Here is a 15,968-nt window from a genome sequence, read left to right on the forward strand (position 1 = left end):
AGGGTGTGGGCTGCACAGTGGAAGCTTCTGGCTTTCCAGTTTGTGAGGTCAGAAACGAGGAGAATTCTGACTGGAGTATATTGGGGGGGAGGGATGGGGGTTTCAGAAAGGGGGAGAGTGAGAAAAGGAGAGATTGTTATTTTTTTTATATTTTGGCAGTCTCTATTCACACCGTGGACCCATGGATATGTTGGAACACATTTAAAAAGTGCATTTAGCATAATATGTGACCTTTAAATAACTATTTAATACAGGCCACATTTTGAATAAGCCTACAGTCAGTATGTTCCCGAAAACATGATCCGACTTCAAACAATTCTTAAGATAGCCTATTGATTTTTATCCTGATACCATACCATTAGCGATATTTGAGTCAATAGGTCTAATATTGCTCAATAGGCCAACACTCAAAATGTTTTTGACCAATAGCTATTATAATTTAAAATTCATTAGATTAGATCTCAGTTGGATAAACAATCCGGGGCCTTATAACCAAGTAGGCCTAACTATGATTTCCACAAGCGTTTATGCGGGCCTAGAAGAGTAGGAGAACTTCAAAACTGAGAGGGCTACCTTTAAAAAAAATAATGAATAAAAAAAAATAACTCAATAGTCCATTGATTTAGGCTACTGAATGCACCGTTTTCCCTTTGTCAAACTGTCACACACAGCAGGCTCCCATGAATAATAAAGTAGCCTAATAGCCGTAGGACCTATGGCATTATTTGCTAGAACAGCACCATCTATGAGGCTTCTTCTAACGTCTGTTTTTTGTTATGAAACACTATGAAAGGTATTAAAGTCCATTAGCTAAAAAAGGGGATGACAGCGTGGCAGCCGTCTGCAGCAAGACTCTTTTGGTCCATGGCAAGACTAGACAGTGGACCATCTTTGGTCCCAAAACTGTCCAATACTCAACTGGAACTGGGGTAAGATAATTTGCTCTGTTGAAGGCCAACATGTTCATGGAAAATATTCCGAGTTTCTTTAAATAGATAGGTTATGGTTTTGACATTTCAGCCAGGAAAGATGCTTTTTACAGGAAGGCCGCCATTTTTCTTATTTTGATTTTCCTGCTTTATTTCGCCTCCTGTTCCGTAGGCTACTGTTATGAATGTTATTTGTTTCCATTATTCATGAATTATCTCTTGTAGCATAATTATTTGTTCAAATTGTTTTTTTCTTATTTTTTCTTAATAGGCTACAATAGGCCTAGGTCTAGCCTACGCATTTAGTGGACATAGATGCAAAAGGTGCCTACCACGTTTTATACTTAGAATCGCTGTGAGGAACCAGCCAATAACGCTCTGTAAATAAACTTAGGTGGTTGAAGATGACATAGCCTGAGTTTAGGCCTACATGTAGCCTATGTTATAGACTAGTCTGTATTTTCCCGGTGTGGCTGTTATTGGACTACAGGCGGTGGCTCTGCCCTTGGCTTCCACGAGGGGCCGCCTCCCTGCCTCCCGCTAGACTCTGGATCTGCTAAAGAGAAGCGCTGGCGTCACTGCCTGCCTTCAGTTTTTGGTCCTGTAACGATGCAGTGGTCTTCACGACCGGCCCATTAAAGAGGGGAGATAGTCACGTCAAGTTAATTGTCTAGTCTGTTTCCCACAGGTGGGATAATTAGTCGGGCCGTTATGACCAGTGTGCCACATGACATGTTCGCCTTAATTACACCAAACCTGCAAGCTGTTTCTACCTGCTTGAAGCTGCGTCAAGGTAGGCACAGTTAACCGAAACAAGACCGGAAGTTAAGCACTTCACCATTACAAAATAAAAACGTAGGCTAAACAATAAATAAATAAAATAGGCCTAAGTATAGGCTATTGACGCTGAGTAACAGCATGGTAAAGAGGGATGCTATGGATGCTAGAGACCACTTGGACTCATGCAGCTGGCCAGAAGGCTTAACACTTAGACTCCTAGGCCTACTGAATTCATGCCTATATTTAAGCCGCATTTCCACCAAAAGTCCCAGGAACTTAAGGTTCCAGGAACTCCTCTTCCAGGAACTTAACATCTGAGGAGGAACCACTGGCCTTTGAAAAACAAATAGGCAAGCTAATCTGTTAATGTTTAAATTGTTATGATTTAGATCTGTTGTGTAAATGTACTTTATTTAATATTTGTCCAATATTAAATATTGTATTGTTTTATTATCATATTTGATGTTTTAAATCAAATGGAATTTTTAAAGATGTATTACATTTGCAATGAATGCTTTGCAGCAATATGAATAGATGTATCACCTGTACCATGGTACTGTGTCAATACCTATACCATATGCTGCTCTTGAGACAAACATCCACCTTTGTTCATGAGCTTATATTGGGAAATATAAACTAGGCCTACTTAAGGATATTATTGATTGATAATATTTTAGTACACAAGTAAAGGAAATACCAGGTACAAAAATATTATTTTCAATAACTAGTTTTTGTGTAGTAGCCTAAACAGAAGAGCAAAAAGTGTCTCAACTGCAGTACAGTCTACCAGCATACCCATCTTGCAAAATGCACTTCCAGACAAATTGAGCGCTTTTATATTGAAAGGAATACAAACTCTTTTCCGGGACTGTATCGTGCATTTTATTACAGCTTCCAGCAGAGATGGGGAGCGCGCTGCGGTCGCAGTAGGGGCATCACACTTACCACACAGCGCGCGGACACAGAATCGGACACACCGAGACGCGCGAAGGAAAACACAACAACTCAAATTCTCCTCGTTTCTTTTCTCGATCCTCCACAGCCTCCAGCAGGCTCATGGAGAGCGGAGCCCTGCTCGTCCGCACCGGGGGCAGGTTGATCGGATGCCTTTCACCACAGCAGCGCCGTTAGATGCTTTCCACTCGGGATTAATTGGTTGACCAATGGCTCCCAAACATGCGCTCCTCTCCAGTGGCCCCGTGGTCGGAGGGGTAAATAACAAAGGGGACCCCTGCTCTTCCTCTCCGACGGCATGGAGCCCGGATGCGGGCATGGTGGCCGTCTATCCGCCGAGGAACGCAAAGAGGACGCGGGCGCTGGATGGAATGCTGGCCCGGTGGTTTGTGACCATTGGCGCGGTGCTGATGCTGATGCTGCAAAGCTCCTTGGCCGCTGACGGTAAGACACTGATGTTGTGTTATCATCCAACCTGTAAGAGTGATAGGCTACCTGATCCCTTGATCCCTTGTAGCCTAATAGCTTCATATAAAAACCATAAACACACATGAAGCAGCCTGAGTGGCGCTAAATGTCATGACTCCCATTCCGGTCTCAGACTGCCTTAATATTATCATCATGTCCTATTAGCCTAACACTGTTTTTTTTTCAGGCATTTCAGGTGAAGATCAGCAGGCCTATGTGGATGAGTTAACCAGATTCTATAAAAAGGCTGCGTGTGATATAACCACTAAAACAGCTGGGCTTTAGAATATGCTATGGCAGTCATTTTGATGGGTCCGGAGCTGTTTTTCGTGTTATCTAAAGGGCTTTGTTCCTAAATTCCATCGACTATGTTGCCTATTTTTTCCTTTCATTTTGTTTAGCCTATTGTGCAACCTGCATTTTAAATGTGGTGTTTTAAAACCATCGGTGTGGTCGCGCACAGGCAATTATTATTACCGATGTCAATCACATGTCACGTCCTCCAACACACCCGGAGCGCATGGTGGACCGCAGCTCTGCGTCTCAACACACTCACTTGCCGCGGTCGTTTCTGGGCTTTAAGGAGGAAACTTTGTTATTCATTCATGGAGCATTGAGCCCCGGGGTCGTCAACCTCGAACAATATATCCATAGGGGACGTTTCATAGTCGGCACGGATAAATCATTTATGATATTCGTGTATGCACTAGCTGCCATCCGAGGGAGACAGAAATAGCAGCAATAGCGTGTATAGCTAGGCTATTGCATATTTTAGTCATATTGCTTGATAACAGCTCGAAAGACAACGAGCCGTTGTGTAGCCTACTTCAGTAAACAGACACGTTTTGTAATACCCTTAGCCTAATAATATAATATTGACAACAAAATGAAATTCTAGTTCATCTTTTCGATCCCTTACTTTGACATTATTCAGATGCATGTTGTTTGACTGAGCTCTCTGGCAGCAAAGACCAACCAACAGGCATCACACTTTGTCATTTGCATTTTGAGTCTTTCATCTTTGAGCTGTTGAAGAGGCCTGCACTTCATGTCATCAAGTTCGAGGTGATTATAACTATGAAACCTATGTATTTATGTATATTGTGTTATACTGAAGCCACACAACCATGTTTAATTAGACATTTCATTGATAAACCAGATAAGCAAATGACTATTAAAGGATGAATTTGCCTAAATTATTTGAAGAAAAAAAACATACACTCAACCCTATTGGTCACTGTAGATAGTTTAAAGCTGAGATATTTTTATTTGCATAGGTTTGGAGATATTGGCCTGTCAGACTTGCAATGCCTAATCACACTAAATGTGAACGCTGCACCGATGATGACATTCGAGAAACCTAAGTGTCAAATGTCTGGATATTTCACACACAACTGTGGTTAAGTTTTTTTTGTGCTTCTGAAGTTTTTAAAATATCTATTAGCTTTTTCTAAATTATTACGATCCAATAAAACCCAACAACAGAAAAAATGACAACAGGTGTTTGCACAAATATAATAGCCGAAGTAAACCCCCTCCAAAACCAAAGACCTAGAAAATACTAAAAAAAAATATATAAAATAAACCTAAGTTTTTTTAAGTGAAAAAGTTGGGACGTTATGTAAAATGTGAATAAAACAGAATGTGATCAATTCCTGATCCTTTTCGACGTGTATTCAATACAAACAGTTTCAGTACACATCATATGTATTTGTTTCATGGCGTGCATTCAGTGGGGTGTGCACCTTTATAGGTCCATGGTGTGCACCAGCACCTGCATCCAAACTACCCTTCTCATTTTCCTCAATTTGAGTCATTTGAAGGATGACATTCGATATTCTTTTTTTGCACAGGAAATACCTAATAAATTGTTAAGCGGTTTATTGGCTGCTTTGTTGGATTGCTGCTGTTACCATATATGTATGATTTATTTTTGATGATTATGTAAGTGATTGATCGGCTAACTTGCACACTGAGACTGAAATTGATAAGCCAAAACTCGTAGTACCACCTAAGCAAGCTCTCTTACGGACTCTTTCATTTTAAAATAATGCACTGTATTTCTGGACACCGCTGGTCAAATGGATTAAATAGTTGTTTAGAACAGATTTAAGAATCAAAAGTGTTTTGGAAATAGACAGCTTATCTCCCCAACCTACCCGGTTATATCTGACCAAAGTCGCCCACTAACTCTCAACACATCCTCTTTTATATCATGTTCCTGTGGCACTTAAGAGCACACTTTTACAATAGCATGTCTTGGGGGAGATTTGACGTTCTCTCTCTCTCACCTGGTTACTCAAGCGTTCAGCTGTTTCTGGTCTTGTATTTTAAGGAAAGAATAGTCCTGTTGCATTTTTACATTTATTCATCTCCATTTATCACAAAAGGATCTTTTATTTGCTGGCATGGCTTTTGTTTGTGATTTATGTATGTGTGAGCATTTTTGTCTACAGGAAGGAACAGAACGTGTGTGTGTGTAGGTGTTTTTTAAAAAGTCTACAGAGAGCTTTTTTCCCTCAGTCAATAGCTGAGATCTATTGGTCCACGTTACCATGGGAACAGATCAGCAGCTAGTACTTTTCACACTGTGTGGCTGCGCTTGCCAGTTAGGGACTGAAGTAACGTCTGAGTAAGTGTCAGGTCTGTTGTTGACTAATAATCATTGACAGTGTCATAATCATGACACAACAGTAGAGATACAATATTCCTTGAAGCTCTGGGAGATTTGTGGGGTTTGTGGGCTGCTAAACACTCTCGCTCTCTGGTCCTCTCACAGTGCTGTTGTTTTACTAGAAGTACACATCATTTGTGTATTGTGTATGTGACCCTTTCTCACCTCTAACACACTAAACATCTTTTACAAACAGCGCCGGTCAAACAAGTAGCATTTCTAGCTGCGATTAAGGGTCTAGGGACAGATTAAAATATTGGGCTAGAGCCAGTAATTAGTTCATAATTAACAAGAGCAAGTGGCAAATAGTAGATTGTCACACTAAATTAATTTTCCAAAGTTGTAGAATCCTGCCTTTTGTTAGTACTATAAACCTCTTAACATCCTTCATATTATGCATGCTAGCTTTGGGCACCTATAATATTTGAAGTGATGATGAATCTCCCATACAGGCAGAACACAAGACAAGATGTTTACGTATTTGTTTTGGTCCTAATATGGAGGATTTAGGAAAAAAACTAAATGACCTGGGCGGAGCAGTGAGGAATTGAACTGCTGGCCACTGAGTCATGGTAAACCCTCGGCTGGTTTATCATTTATCTGCTGTCATCATGTAAAGTGATGGATTGTGCTGATAAGGTACAGTACAGCCTGGTTCCCCTCTCTCGCCTGTGGTTTCTAAGTGTGTACTAAGAGTGGAGAAGTTGCCTGAGCATCAGAGATTATGTACTGATTACAAGTTCAGTGTCTGTAACCAAGACAAAGTTTCTTGTGTTTTATCTAGTCAGAGGAAAAGCTATGTTGTAGCTGTTGTAACGTGCCTGCTTATACATGAGCGGTAGAATGAAAGAGAGAGTAGGTCAGTCACATTGAGATTCACGTTGAATTTAAATGTGATTACAGGAGCAATACAGTTTCAGCTCAGAATACAGATTGGCTGCATACTCCATATCCATATCCATATCCATACATTCACACACAGAGCAGAGCTTTTCACACTGTTAAACTGCTTGGAAACAAAACTGTGTACAGTGACACATGTACATAAGTCTGGGATGGCATTGAAAAATAACATTCATGACTATTGAAAAGGAGAATGACTTTATCAGGTTTTTCTTCTTCACACATCTTCACTGTCCATCTTTAACTCATAACTGCAGCGAATTGCACACGGTTCACGGTGCACTCAAGCACTGAGCTCGTGTTTAATGCATGGAAGACTGTCAGATTTGATACCTGTGGAAACTTTGACGATGGTTGACAGATGAGAACGCTTGCTGCTTTATTTTGATATCATCTACTTTGGTTCATAAGGATTCTAGCTAACACGCCATCTATGGCTCAGTTCAGTGGTTAAGGAAGGAACGGCCCTGACCAATGGAATGATTGGCAGCGTGCTTCACTGTGTCCTCTTTTGGTGCTGAAGTCAATAACATAAGAATTCATTCCAACATTTTCCAAAAATCCACAGTTCACTTCTGCTCAATTTATTTAGGGGCCAAATGTCTCGTAAATGTATTGAGGAGGGTGTGTTACGGAACATTTGAAAAAAAATAAAAGCACAGTGATGCAGCAAGTCTGGTGAAAGCTATAGGCTACGTTTACTTGATGACGGTCTTGCTAAAAACAGGAAAGGTTTTCTTTTTAAATTTTTAAAATGTATTGATTGATTGATTGATTGATGTATTGATTGATTAATTACATTTATTTCAGACATAATACAATAAAATTAAAAGCATGAAAATACAAAAAAAAATATGTTCAAATGATTTCACAAAAAAATGAACAAAAATAAACTAAATTGTTAGACCATATGGTTTTTAATGCTCTCCACAAACACACAGATCCTCAAAAAGGAGCTGAATCACTGTAGTATGCATGCCAGGCCAGTAGTTGAAACTTTAGTGCAAATTAGCGCATAATCCATCTTCACTGATAATGATAATAATGGTGCAGTTAATCTACACATTTTAGGAGGAGCGTTAATAAACTTATTAGAGATAACAACACAAACACAGCCCGGTAATCTGCAAATCCCTTTATTTTATCTCCTAACTGGCTATTTGATTACAAATGATATAAGCATGTGTGAAGAGGAGCCGTGATGTCATGAATTCCACAGGGAAACTCTTTCCTAGTTAACACGGCGATGTGAATCGGTGGTCATGGTGTGATTGACAACGTCGTACACATTTAATCAGAAGTATAAAGTCAAGCTCCGATGTATCTGTAATGTGTTATAGATCAAAAGAACAGTTCTTAAAGTTTTTACTTTAAAATGTCCGTAGATGTCGTATCAAGATGATACGTCAGCCACAATGCCTGGTGAGATTTCTTGGTGTTGAAACTACCTCCTTTATCCCATTTAAACCACGGTCACCCCCAACCGTCACCTGACAGCCAATTAAAAGCAAGTATTTTCAAGGGCTAGAAATGTTCTCTTATAATTGGTCGCTTCCATTGTCAGTTCATGTACATTTGCATTGACTTGGCTTTTAAGGAACAGTTGAATGCCTTGTTGTGGGAACCATTTGTTATGAGTGCAGCTTCAGGCTCTGCAATAAAAAAAACACCGTATGCGTCAGTATTGCTTTTGGCTGCAGCACCCATAGAGAGAGGCTTTACATTTGCCAGTTACCTTGGTGCCTTATGCCAGATTGTTGTTCATCAAGATGGGTGACACGGAGTCTGAGCACACAAACCTGACCAGACAGAGAAAGGAGCACAGCACCATCAATACTGTTACTGCTTCAAGGCTAAAAAAAAAGTTTCACGTCCGAGCTTTTAATTTTAACGCCAGCTGCCAGTGCACAGACCTCAGCTGTCCCCCTTTGCGTGTCATCGTACTGCTCCGTGTTTTTTGTTCCCACTTTGTCTGAAGAGCTCAGGTGATTGGAGGCATAGCAGCAGTAACATCTGAAAGGATTCTGGCTGGAATTGATCCAAGGCCAGAGACCCTGCATGTGGTCCTGGAGGTGTGTGTGTGTGTGTGTGTGTGGGGGGGGGGGGGGTACACTGCATCATTCCCGCACACAACACATGTCCCCGCCATTAAAGCAGCAGTGGCCTCACTTTGCATCTCTGTGTACCTTCTCTGTGCCAATCTGATTATGCACTGCTGGAGCTTTTCACACGCCGACAAAGGAAGACGCAAATGCAATGGAAGTTTTTGGCGTATTGAAACCAGAACTGAGAATATTATGGCAGTGGAGAGGTGGAGACAAGAGTAGTATACATAGGCCCTTAACATGTGCTGCAAGGAAGAGACATTATGTTATGACATGTTTTTCTCCAAAAACAAACTAACATCATGTCAGTGTTGTCAGTCCTCTTTGCAATAGTCGCTGTTACGGATGAATCTGTACCCCTGAGAATGTTCTTCCCGGCAGGTGCACTGTGTAATGACGCCTGCTGTCTTGTTACAGTGCTGTCATTGCTCCGCACTGTTGCCAGGGAGAACCAAAGAGAGGCAGCTTTATTATACAAGGAAGATGAACTCTACTATAATAATATGATTGACATAACTCTGTTTTAGCTACAGCTCTGGCTCATGATGTTTTCAGTGATCGTGTGTTCAAGCTAACCCTGGCTAAACATCTCTGACAGGAGAGTCCTTATCTGAGCTGTTATGCACCTTAGCCTTTTACCATGTATCACACACATAGTGGTTTGAAATACGTACACATTCAACGCAGAACTCAGTTTCATCAGTTGTGACAGCTCCTTTCTGCTGCACTCTGGAGTTAATTATGTATTCTCTATTGCATGTCCGCGTGCGTGCGTGTTTGTATATGTGTGAGGCATATGCAGAGAGACTGGAAGGGGGGGATAGAATTTTCATATGCAGATCATAAGCATTACCCCCAGCTTGTACATTAAATATATTATGCACGGCAGGGCCATGTTACAAATCATACGGGGAGGCAGAAGCGCTTTTGGATAAATTGATTTTTTTATAATCCCAATTAGCCACACTTTGTATGTTTTCTAATCTGTGGAGGGGTGTGAGAGAGGGTTGCATGTCTCCTCGCTATGGTGTGTCTATAACAGTCTCATGTTAGGATCACTTTGATGTACAAAAGCGCCGTCTTTACATAAAGAACACTTCTAATGTTCAAAAGCTCATTCGTGTGTGCATCGTCAGTCATGCAATGTGGTTTTGTAAAGTGTCTACACCTAAAATGTGGCAATGGAGAATTCACGGAATGGAATTGTATATGCAGAAGTGCACAGGTATTTAGCTTCATGCAGAAAAACTAGAATTAACGACGATGTGTGTGCATGCTTCGCTCCAGATTTTGTGTAATGCAAGAAATGCTTACTAAGGGAAATTAAGGGGTCACATTAACTAGTCACACAAGAGACTAGACTCTTGATTAGGAGACTCCCGGAGATTTGGAGACTCCCGGATTTTTTCAGGTAGCTCAGACTGCCCTCCCGTACACAGATTGATTGATCCCGTTTGTCCTATATTGAGTACATTCGTTTTTTTATTGGCTTTTTCCGTGCTCTTTGTTTGACTCAGGAAGCTGCGGAGGCAACACATGATCTCGCTCCCTGAACACAATGTCTCCGTCAATAATAACTTCAGACATGAAGTGTGAATGCTGGAATTAAAAAAAAGTCATGATTGGCATGACAGCAGGAGTCAGACGCGCACGGGACACGCTTCATGTCCTGATTGATTACATCTGACGGGAAGAGAGAGAGAGACAGGAAATGTCCAATGTAGTTAAAGAGTGACAGCGTGAGAAATAACACAATGCACAATGAAGTGGTAGACGCTGACTTAATGACACGACTTGGGATGCAAAGAAAATCAAAACAAAAGCCTGATGTCATCAAATCTATAACTGCAGTAAAAACTCTAAACATTTCAAGCATATCATAAAAGGTATAAGAGGTGAAGAACTGTGCGATCCTTCTTTGCCCTGGAATCTTGAGTTTTTCCTTTTCATATGACATGCTTAGTTGAAGCCTAGTGGGAGTAGAAATTTTCCTTGGAGGGATTTTTCAATAAAAAACAATTCAAAAAAATAAATACAAACTAAGATGCATTGATTTGGAATGAACACACCATGCTGCTCTGGTAAGTATTCCGTCCCATCAGATGATTGTGGAGTTTGCCTTAAAAAAAAGCCATCTTTATTTTCAATAATCAGCTGCTTTAGAATCTCCTATGAGACGCGCACAATGCAATCCAGCTTGTGATGACTTGCGAAAAAAATCAATTTGTTCCAATGTAACGTGTTAAGGCGGAGGCTCTGATTTTAGCTGGATGCTTAAGAGTTCCTTCGTGCCCACGGGAGGTTGTTTCTGCCTCCAAACGTGGCCCACAGACAGTCAGACAGGAGACTGGGATTTATTTCTACTGTAGCATGTGAAAAAGGAAAGAAGGGGGAAGAGGGGAAGCAAAGCCAGGGACAGAATGAAAATTTAATCAGCCCTTTCTTCTCAAGGGTTGACTGGGAGAGGCTTGGATTTATAGCTGCTTGGCCTCCTCTCCTTCAACTCACTATGTATCACTGCAGCTGCTAACCTCCCTCCCTCACTCCATCACTCACTGCTGTGTGTGTGTGTGTGTGCGTGCGTGTGTGTGTGTGTTTGCGTGCATGTGCGTGTGTGTGCGTGCCCCCGTCTGTCCAAGCGTCTCTCCCTTCCGTGTGTCTGATGTGTCATGTGGCCTTGTAGTCCCACTTGTGTGTGTAACTCAGCCAAATGTTTTTTTTCTCCATGCTAAGCTAAGCTATTATGCAGTTAGCGTTAATCTTTTCCACTGTAGTCTAAGCCACAGTGGAAAAGATAACTTGGTGGTCTTATTTTTGTTGTTGTTTTGACCATTGTGCCTGTCGGTAATAATAACTCTCCACCCACCAACATAATTGCTGAGTTCTAAGAACAGGGCACATCAGGTTTAAAGGAACAACAGAGTGTTTACCCCAGGATTGAGACATAGCAGCGGGGCATTTGTAGTGCGCACTACTGGGACGTTTCAAATGTGTGTGTCTATCTGCCAATGACATTATAATAATAATAATAAAATTTTATTTGACAGGGACAATACATACAACATTGCCACAAAAAAATGGGAAAATGTGATGCATATAAGACGTCTAGCTTCAGCTAATTTGCAGCGATTAAAAATTATCTGTCTTGTTTACATATCGAGCTTTCTCCAGATTTAGGAATATTCGGTTTTATTAAACATAAATAAATACATAGCCAAACAAATAAAGCCTCAACCATTGACAAGCATGTACAGTAAACGTACATGGTTGAATAGGGTCTACCTCCAGGCCATAACACTCTCCAATCTAACCTGCTTTTAATATGGATGAAAGTGTCAGCATCTCGGTTAAAATGCTTTACTGACGTGTGACAATGCAAAATATAGTCTAACAGTCAAAGAGTAAACTATGGTAGTTTACGTGCTGTCTTAGTCAGAGATAGCATCATTAGTTTGACAAATGATGACAAGCGACTTCTTGTGGCCACGTGAATTATGTATATTTTCTTTGAGAAGCAAAAGCAAACGTAGTGTGACATTCTGCAGCATCATAAAAGCTCTTAGGGAGGAGGTCAGCTGGATGGTTGGGCGTAGAGAGAAGCCTGTTATGACGTAAGGGCCTGCTGCTAGTTTCCATAACCTACCAACAACATCTCAACTACGGCATCTTCTCCTAACCATTATAGCCCACGGGGTCGTGTGCTTCAACCTAAACAAACCTTAAAGGTGAAGTAAGCGATATATCTATGTTAATATACGTGTTCAATTGCTCTATTTTCAAACAGTGATCACTTATGTGGTGCGCGCGTTTCATAACTCCGATCTTTCGGTCGACTCCTCTGCATGTAATCGCCAAATAAACTTTTCTGGGATGCCACAACCTGATATCCAATCAGAAGAGAGAACGCTATAAACCGGCTACCATCTCACTGCCGGTGCACGCACAGAGTGACAGATGGGTGAATGTTTATGTGCCTACAATGGCGGAGCAGGTAAAAATCCTTCCCATTGTCTGTTTTGATGATTTTTATCATGTTTCATCGCACTTACGGATCTGAGATGATGCTAGATAACTCGCTGCTTGAAGACTGCAGTGCATTAATGTGGTGAGATGACTTGGGGACGAGGGAGGGGACTGCTAACTGCAGTCACTGACAGAAAGTTAGATAAACTGACCATTCCGCTTACTGAACCTTTAACTACCGGGCAGAAATCACAAACATAGACACAAGTCATTTTTGTGACAGTCACGTTTAATTCATTTGGAGGGTTTTCTTTGCATAGCTGTGCATAGCAAAGCCTTGTTCTACCTCTTTAATATATAATCTTGACAAATTGTTGGCTAAACCCACACACCAACGCCTCTTTTATTACAAGGATCACACTCACACACTCTGATCTGCCGATCACCGAGCAGCTCAATTGGATTAATTGAGGGTTAAGGGCCGCGCTCAAGACCACCTCTGTATTGGTAATGAGGTTAGGGGCAAGCACTGACTGTATTTGTGGCTACATCAATCAAACTATAGACAACCCAACACAATGGTGTAAAGGATTGTACAGATTGTGGGTTACGTTAGAAAGAAAGACATTATTGGATTGGGAAAGGGTGTCTTGTCTCCTGCATGAACTTTGAATGTGCTGCACGGCACACACACACACACTGACCTCTTCAACACCACCATCCGCCTCACTACATAAAGGTCACAGTTTGGCACATTCCTTTTCATTCCATCGCTAAATAAGCAATACAATCCCATATGAGCCATCAGAGTATGATAATATAACAGCTGCAGTGACAAATGCAGCCTTGCTTTTTTTTTTTCATTAGATCGGCTCATGTTTATCACAGCACGTGTCTTCTGTTTCCATGGGGATGTTTGAAACATTTCCCCTTTGCTCATCTGGGATGGAAATGGGAAGATGCATGTTAAAAATTGTATCCTTGAATATGACCTCAGCAAGGCTCCTGGCTATTTTTCCTGTAGACTTGGCACGCTCTGTGAATTTGTGTGCCCTTTTAAAATCAGGATAACTCAGAAACAAAATTAGAAGAAGAAGAAGAAGAAGAAGAAGAAGAAGAAGAAGAAGAAGAAGAAGAAGAAGACTGACATCAGCAAAAAAGTATTATTCACAAATTATGAATCATTAACAAAGTATTTTACTTTTCAGCCATTTGATTTGCGGTTAAATTCAATCAAAGTCATACAATCAAATCTTATTACTCGACTCCATTTCCACATGGCATCTTATTTACCTCATTATATCTGTCTGCTGGACCAGAGTTGCATTGCTAATGTAAACGGAACAATTGCTTTTGATGAGGAAGCTCATTTATTCCCCCCCTGGGTAAATCAAAAGCTCCCAATAATCTAACTTGTCTATTTACCTGGATGGGATATAAACATCTTTGTAGAATACTCATAAAATGTACGTAATAATACATTCTGTTCAAGACCTATTTTGGGTATTAAAGGTGCAGTGTGTAATATGACATCATCAAGTAAGTTCTAGAAAGTTCTAGAATGCATCGCTCCCTGAGTAACCCCACCCCTTTCGAATAAAAACAGAAGCTACAGTGGCCTTCAAGGACAAGAACAATTCTAAATTTTAAACAATGCACCTGATGACATACCAACTATGACACTTCCAAAATGGCGGTGACAAGGCCTTGGTCCAAAGTATGGTGAAATATTGACATATATGAGACCCTTTCTAAGGGAAAAAATTCTAAAAAAGAAATTCAGCTATTATGCACTAAATTAAACGTACTTGTGGATATTATAATTATTTTCTACAAAATCTGCTAGGAAATAAAACCCAAAATTCTACACACTGCAGGTTTAATACACAGAAATGGCTGTCTGACAATCGCTGGGATGATCAGTATGTAGTTAAATCGAGGCGCCTTATGAGTTAAAGCACTGAGAGCTTTAAGATGAAAGGTGAAAACAGTGGAGAATATACTATCTTTGGTCTTTGTACTTTAGGATTAAAGTAGAAATTATAGCTGCTGCTCAATTTTTTTTCAGAGGCTTTGGAAGTCTGTGATGTCTTAACCGGCACATACTATCTGTGAAGATGTTGAACTGTGTGTGTGTGTGTGTGTGCATGTGTGCATGCTTTAATAGTTAAGACGGTTACATAACGCGTAGAGAATAATAGATACTGTATTCTCTTTACTGTAGTTGTAAGATGTGCAAAGGTCTATTCCCTTTACATGGCCATCATCCCTGCTACAGTATGAGTCAGGTTAAAGATAGCAACAACATTTGTAAATCACATTATGTCCACAGTCAGTAATGAAATGGCATTCTGTACCTACAACATGTGTCTTATAAAACACACACACACACACACACACACACACACACACACACACACACACACACACACACACACACACACACACACACACACACACACACACACACACACACAGTAGTGCGCCACCACAGGGGACACAGTAAGGGCAAACACACATCAGGAGCTCAGGACCAATCAAATTCACCAGGCCCACTTGTTGGTTTGTGTAGAGTCACATGATGCTTCCTGCAGCATATTTGGCATTTGTTTTACTAGAAAATCAATATTGCTTTGCACACACAGCCACAAATACTGTATTCAGACACACACACACACACACACACACACACACACACACACACACACACACACACGTTTAAAAATCGTCACTCAAAGTGCCAGCAAACCCAACTATGATGAGTAGTACTTTCACATAAGCGTGCATGTGAGTGAGCAAGCGAGTGTCTGAGTGTGTGTGAGTGTTCACTCGTGTTACGTCACGAGTGCCTGATGCGTTCTGTTTTGAGGGCGCACTTGATTTAATAGGAATTCATAAGCAAATTACAGCTTTGAACTTCTCTTCCTGTGTGTTGTGTACAGCAGATTAACTGTGTGTGTGTGTGTGTGTGTGTGTGTGACTTGTTTGTGTGTCACACTACAAAGAGGCCTGTCCTCCTTTCTGACATTCCTCAGAGGTATTGCTTGTCTTCAATAATTTGACAGCTTTCACATGTTCTCAGAAAACTAGCACTTTCCATCTGACAACTGTTGTGACTGATTTTGAACTGAATTGAAACATGATGTTTTTTTCTCTCCATATAAAAAAGGCTTTTATGGCTCGCCAGGTTGG

General features: G+C 40.8%; 1 protein-coding gene across 1 annotated transcript in view; it reads left to right on the forward strand.

Annotated features, from left to right (window-relative positions):
- Window positions 1–2,872: 2,872 nt before the first annotated feature.
- Window positions 2,873–15,968, forward strand: part of kiaa1549la (KIAA1549-like a) — a gene marked incomplete at both ends in the record, with an annotated part of 83,869 nt that continues 70,773 nt past the window's right edge. Inside the window, one exon of the mRNA XM_080028235.1 lies at window positions 2,873–3,107. Coding sequence (XP_079884361.1) covers window positions 2,873–3,107 — 235 coding nt within the window. The remainder of the gene's footprint in view (window positions 3,108–15,968) is intronic.

The sequence above is a fragment of the Ammodytes marinus genome, assembly GCF_949987685.1.
Source record: "Ammodytes marinus genome assembly, chromosome: 5".
Taxonomy (NCBI): domain Eukaryota; kingdom Metazoa; phylum Chordata; class Actinopteri; order Uranoscopiformes; family Ammodytidae; genus Ammodytes; species Ammodytes marinus.